This window comes from Phaethon lepturus, unplaced genomic scaffold, assembly GCF_000687285.1.
Source record: "Phaethon lepturus isolate BGI_N335 unplaced genomic scaffold, ASM68728v1 scaffold22313, whole genome shotgun sequence".
In the NCBI taxonomy this organism is placed as follows: Eukaryota; Metazoa; Chordata; class Aves; order Phaethontiformes; family Phaethontidae; genus Phaethon; species Phaethon lepturus.
Genome location: NW_010530010.1, coordinates 1 through 6755, shown reverse-complemented (window position 1 = coordinate 6755; position 6755 = coordinate 1). Strand labels below are relative to the sequence as shown.

Below are 6755 nucleotides of genomic sequence, written 5' to 3'. Positions count from 1 at the left end.
CGCCGCGAAAACCATTCACCCGTGTGTTTCAGGCAAGGGAGCACCTCCCAGAGGAACCCGCCCGCGCGCGCCGGAACAGCCCCAAGCCCGCGCCGCCGCCGCAGAGCGGCTCTCCCTGCTAAGCTAAACTTATTTCTCCCTAGAGATCCGTTTAGTTTTTAAATCCCTCTTTCCAGAAGCCTCCCGTCACCTTTTGACATTTAGACCCAGCAGTCTCCCGCCTTTAAAAGGAAATACTGGGAAGCAACTGGCCTTCTTTAACGGAGAAATCAAGGAAAAGAAATGTTGCTTCCTCCCTCCCGAAGCCATTAAGCCTCCTGGGTTGGGTGACCAAGCTCCCTACTTCAGGCCACTCCGACATAAGCCCCGTAGCCTGCACGTAGAAAGAGTCCGCGCTTTGCTAGATAAACCTCTGAAAAAAATAAAATAAAATTGGGCCGGGCACGGTTTATTCCAGCCACAGGCCCTGGAAGATCCCTGCCTGAAAAAGGGTCATGCACGTAGTTCGAGAGCCAGGCTTCATTATTCGGAAGGATGCTCTCACAAAAGGAGAGGGAGGTCGATGATGCAAAAGGATGAGGAAATAAGTATTTTCCAGCTCCTTTTAATGCTATTTACTTGTACACACCTGAGGAAATACCTGTGCAGGCTGGGGGCAAGTAGGAAAATACCTTAACGAGAGAACTGAGGGTGCCTCTAGGCGTTGACATAGCCAGCATCAACTGAAAAAGCAGGCTACCAATTTTTGGATGATCGCTCTTGTTGCAGTTTAACACTAGCAAGACCAAAACAAAGGGATTTTAAGGCTTCAGATTAGTCTTCTGCCCTACAGCCCGTATTTCCTCCCCAGTTCAGTCATCTCTAAATCAGCTGCCACTCGCCCGAGCCTGGCGTTCAGGACACAGGTTTGCTTTTCCAGCTGGACGGGCCAGGAGGAAAAGCTACCAAAAAAATGGGAATAGTAGATTGATTACCTCTGGTTCTAGAATTCCTTCTTTTTTTTTTTAATGCAGGTGTCCCGAATACCATTCAAAAGCAGAAGTCATTAAGTTACCTTAATTCCTAAAGTGCAGAACCCGTTGTTAACGGAACACACCAGCACCGGTATTGTCGCCTGAGATTAGACACGTTTACCCTACCTGCTGCTTACAGCGCGCACTTACAGATGGAGGAAGGCTAACGTGAAAGCCTGAAACTCGACAGAGCTTAAGACAACGGCTATTTATCCTGCATTAAAAAGAGAAAAAGGATTATTTAGCCGGGTGGACGACAGTTGTAGGAAAAGAAGCTGATCCTGACTCATCCTATTAAACTAAGCCGCTTGAGCATAAACAGGCTACTTGCCGACAAAACCGAGTTTATCCTAAAAATAGGTATTTGTACCACCATAAACGCGTATCTAATTGCATACAGCCGCCAATCCCCGGCAAGCGGCCGTCACGCATCACATCCAGAAGCGTCAGGAATTGCAGCTTTAAGATATATGCCGAGGTTAAAGTAACACAGCGTCCAAACTAAGGATCGGCGTGTTTACACTTCCATCCAAACCCGCCCGCCCCGGGCACATCAGCGGGATCCTAGTGCTAAGGAGGGTTTCACCCGCATGTGGAGAAAACCAGTCAGCTACGTATTGAAAGAGAACGTGGTTATTAAAACCTCCTAATGTTCTGCCAGCGACCAGCCCAAGCGCAAAATCTGCCTGTCAACCAGATGCGGGTTTTCCCAGACGACCCCCGCGGCTTTTTTAAAGCCGAGGTAGTTGTTTCCAGCCACCTCTACCAGAACAAGACACCTGCGCCTTGCGTCTAAACCTTGGCTCTGCGAAGCGGGGTTAATAAGCCCCTTCCCCAGACGATCTCAGCCGCGCAGAACAAATCACGCAGATTAGGTACTGCCCGGGTCTTAACAAACTGCCCCGAAAAATCTCCAGGCATAAGTGAAATTGAGCAACGGGAGATCGGCGCAAAGAGAGCGAGGTGAGAACGGCAATGGGTCGTGCCGGAACGGGGCGCACTGGGGAAGGGAAGCTGCTGGGGACTGAACTGCGGGACGAGTCCTATCCGATTCCGCGAGGAGACAGAGGGGTAAGCTAACGAAACGTGCAAATAAGCTGGAGGGTAAAGCAGAGAAGCAGAGAAGCACTGTCAGCGGAAAGGATCCGAACATTAGACGTGACCCGAATGACCGAGCGAGATCCGACGACACCGCGAGAACTCGCACGCGCATTTACAAACGCAAAAAAGCAATCTGCTGTATGCAGAGAGCTCCAAGAGGAGGATGTAAATGCAGAGTCATAAATAACCCCGAAACTGGCAGTGTGACTTCAGGAGCGAGCAGCACAGCACCGAAGCCATGGTACCCTCAGCAGATAGAAGGGCAGCAGTAAATACCACACTAGAAGGCACAGCCGAGAGCTAATCTGCAATATTGCGTCCCACAATGAACCCACACTCAAAGATTAATCGAAACTGAAGTGCAAAGGAGGACTAAGAGTCAAAACAGCAGAAGGGATGACCTACATTACCAGAAAGTAAAAGCCTGGTTGGCTCAGCGTGCAAAAACAGGCTGGTGAAGAGCAGGGCTCTCTAAATCCACTGAGAGGTCAACATCGGCGAGAAATTAAATTTAATTAAGTAATTAAACAACACTGATGCAAGAAGCACGGGACAGAAACCGATCATAAGCGGTATTTAGCTGGAAACCAAGTTTCTACACATCAGAGCAGAGATGGTCTGAAATAACCTTCACAGCAAATTCAGCCAGACCCTAACTGCCTCTTGAACGGCGCTTGATAAAGCTTGCGGAGGCGCCTAAGAGGTTTCGCTACCTTCAATATCAGGGTCAGACCCAAATCTGAAATTTCCTTCTAGCCCCACGTTCCCTGCGATGTTATCGCCTATCAGAAAAGCACCCGCTGAGCCAAGTCCTCCAACTCCTGCTGCAACACGACGGGAGAGCTAACCTACATTTAATCCTCCACTGCAACTTTCTTAAGGGATTAAAAATCACTCACGGACCACGCACCACTCCGGCTCTCGCCGCTCTCCTCCCTTATTATCGGAGAACAGCCATCAAGTGGCATATTTGACATCAGTCACGTCCTACCAAAAACATTTATCTTCAGTATCATCCCCTCTCCTGTGGGAACAAAGACCTCCCTAATCACGTTTCTCGCTCGGAATTTTATTGCATAAAGCATTAACACCAGAGCTGATTCGGAGGGAGATCTCTCAGACACAACCCACCTCCAAACAAAACACGAAAGCGTGTGGTACTGCGCCTGTCAAACAAATTTCTCCCCAGAGACCTGCTTAGACGATTCTACGCTATAATTACTTGCAGCAGGTACAGTACATCTGCTCAGCGGAGTTCGTGGACGCCTGACTGTCAGGAGCCCTAGCGGAGCTCAGCCGTGCAGCCGCCCAATAAGTTTCAGCTGTTCTAGAAATTTAAATTAGAGTAATTTTCAAGAAGCCACCATAAAATAATTAATCATAAGCTGCTGTTCCCTGTGACCTTCCCAGGAATAGTGTTTATCGGGGACAAATGCGGGCAGAAAGGTGATTGGGTTGGTTTGTTGGGTTTTTTTTGGACAATGGTATTCCCATCATAGGAATTAATTCCCTAATGGCCTTTACCAAGAGCACAAGCAGGGCGTTTACGTGGAGCAAGTTTTAATCACGACTCTTTCCTCTTCAGACACCACCACGAAACGTAAGGGTTATCTGATAGCGAGAAGGCTCTGAAGCTGTCACGCTTAATCTCACTCTAGAGCCGAGGAAAGTTTAAGCCGTTTCTTTCCCTCACCTTACCAAGTAGCAGAGAACTGTGGCATCCCAAAGCAAAGCACCCAAGCCAAGTAAGAACGATGGCAGGTTTTGAGGCCAAACAATGTTATTCAGGCTTCTAAAGGTAACCAGTTTACATAACATCGAAGTATCAAAAAGCCTACATGGTCACAAGCTCCTGAAATACCTCTTTAGAGATAATAAGACAACTTCCCTTTCTGAAAACGTAAATTATTCGCTCTTACAAAGATCCAAGTTCACCAATGCCTGCTTAAAACACGCCAGCATCGTGCATCATTTAACCTCTGTCCTGTAGAAAGCTCTGCGCTGGCCTTTTAATGAACATCACTGCAAGAGATGGCTCTAAAATAGTTTTATTCTTAACAAAAAAAAAAAAAAAGATAAGAGACAGACAACTTGCAGCTCAGCTGAAATATTTCCATCTCTTTGTCTTTACACCAGTCTCAGCTCCCTTGGCACAGATCTCCACGCTGGGCGTGCATCCCACTATCACCTCTGGTCACACTTTCTCAGCCACCCTAACCTGAAGGAGACAATTCCCTAAAAAAATTCCCATCTGTGCCAGTTAATTTAGCCTCCCCTTCCAAAAGGTGGTGAGCAGGTACCACCTGCTGGTCACCGCCTCAGTGCTTCAAGTTATTCAGCGAGGAAATTTCCCCTTGCAGGGCTTTCAACCAAGAAAGTCCTTAAATTTATTGTTAGTTAGGATCAAGGCAATAGCCAAAACACCCTCCCTATCTTCCCTCCCTCATTGCTGAAGCCATAAAAGATAAGACAGGCCCAGAACAGCGGTACGTATCTGTGCACTCGCAGCGTCTCAGCTAGCCTTTGCAACCTCACTGCCAGAAAAGACAAAGCTGCCCACTAAAGAGCATGGTCTCACTTTCATCAATTAATCAGTGGGACCGATTTAAACCTCGCCCCAAGCCCCCAGACTCTTCATCCTAAGAGGTAAAAGCCAGTAGCAACAGCTGGACTTTGAAATTGCTTCTATAAGATCAAAAACCTCGATGCTGAAGAAACACGACATCAATTCAATTCCTACTGTCAGAGCTGCAAGGAAAAGAAAAAAAAAAATCTAAGCTGCAAAGATTAACACCACCTATTGCAGCAGGCACGCAGCGCTCTCGCTCCTAGCCCAGATCACAAGCCAGAACACTTTGGGAAAAGACCGAGCCGATCAGGTCATCCGTACAGCCTCGTGCAAGGTTGATTGCCTCCTACAAGCAACTTGATTTCAAGCAGAGGTTAATTAGAACTTACTCTAAGTTGCTATTAGGGCAAGGAAACAAATGACATTAAATAAAAAGAAATGTTTAAAGAACGTTCGTTTTAGCTTTAAATGATTTTATTTTTAATATAAAAATACACATTTACAAAGAAAATACAAACAAACCTCTGAAATAACATTACAAAAAAACACAAAGGGGAAGACAGACGGGCTGGAACCTATCTTTATGTCATTTAATCGTACAGCAAAATTGTTTCTCCAAGCAGCTGGGCCACACAAAAGTCCATGTTCAAACCACTCGGCTTAAAAAAAAACACTTTGCTTTAGCAAGTTCACGACACACTGAACCACTCATCTCGGGGTCCAATTCTAGCCTTAAAATAACTCTTTCCCCTTCAACAGTATCGTATTCCCTCTCTCTCCTGCGTTTACTTGCCATTTATAAGCTCCAGTGCCTCATCTTTGGTCCGCGTGATCTTTTCCTGCCTCCACGACGAGGGTCTTCTGGACTGGTTGTGCTTCACCAGGAGATGCGAACACCGCACTTTGCTAGGCTCCCCTTGGCCGTTCTTCCCGCTGCCGCTGGGCCGCTCCCACTGGCTGGCATTTGTGATGTGGTTGAAGTAATACACACGGCCTGCGGACAGAGAGAGGGGGCTGGGGTTAAAAACAGGCTCCCGGCAGACCCCGAGAATCAGCTTCTTGACCCCAAGAATCAGCTCCTTGACCCCAAAGGCACAGACTAGATTTCTGCGAGCGCTCGGCTACATCCACGCAATCGGCTCAGACACACGAGGCAGGAAACAAGACTTCACAACTCCACAAAATTTCCCACACAAGCGTTTCCGTCACGAAGTGCCTTCAGTCAAAGCAACAGCCCCGCGCAGAAGCAGACTCCAGCTGCTTTTCCAACTCCCTATGCTCGCACAGATCAGCGACAGGACGCCCACTGATACAGTCAGAAACCATAAACACCCCCAGGGAACATCCTGCCACTGCCGAGAAAGCGGAGGGTGCCGAGTTTCTGGCCTGGGGGTAAGACTGTGCTTCACTCCAGTCTTATTTACAAGGGTGAAACAGTGTAAATTAGCCGTTCTGTTCTGTTAAGCACATCCCATAGTAAACGTTGTGAGTTACCGTTAGCAAAGGTCACATCTTTGCATTGCACAGATCTTTCCTTCCAAAAGCCACCTTTTTTGTACCAGAAAATAAGACCTTCTTATGCAAGATATCCACGGTTTCCCCAGGTAGCAGAAAATGAAGCTCCTCTGAAGTCACCTCTCGACACATCCAGCATTAAAGCCAGGGAATTCTGTGCTCAAAGGTCTTCCAGCGCTCAGAGCCACACATGCATTTACCTGCGATAACTCACAGCATCAATCGAGATGATTTCTGCTTTCTTCTAGCAAAGCATTCATCCCAAAGCTGTCTACTGAAGCTAGAAGCAGACTAGACTCCAGAAAAAAGCCAAGCAAACCAAGGCGAGGGATTGCAACAGCAGAGCTGTGTGGCGGGAAGCTACGACCTAGTAGCGAAGGGCTCAAGTTCCCAGTTGCAATCCCAACCAACAGCCCGGACCTGCTAATTCTAGAGAGCCGTGGAGCTGCCTCCCTCCACGACGCTTCAACCACGGTACTTCTGGCAAAGAAGGGTTCAGGCGCACCCCCCTTCCCTCTCAGCCTCATCGCCTCCACCTCAAACAAACGGGCTGAGCA

The 6755-nt window shown here is 47.8% G+C and overlaps 1 protein-coding gene across 1 annotated transcript; it reads right to left on the bottom strand.

Moving 5' to 3' along the window:
- Positions 1–5468: 5468 nt before the first annotated feature.
- On the bottom strand, positions 5469–5804 carry PIN1 (peptidylprolyl cis/trans isomerase, NIMA-interacting 1; the record flags this gene model as incomplete). The annotated part of the gene is made up of 1 exon (XM_010284134.1): positions 5469–5804. A coding segment is annotated over one exon (336 nt), but the record flags the coding sequence as incomplete, so codon positions are not given.
- Between the last annotated feature and the right edge of the window lie 951 nt (positions 5805–6755).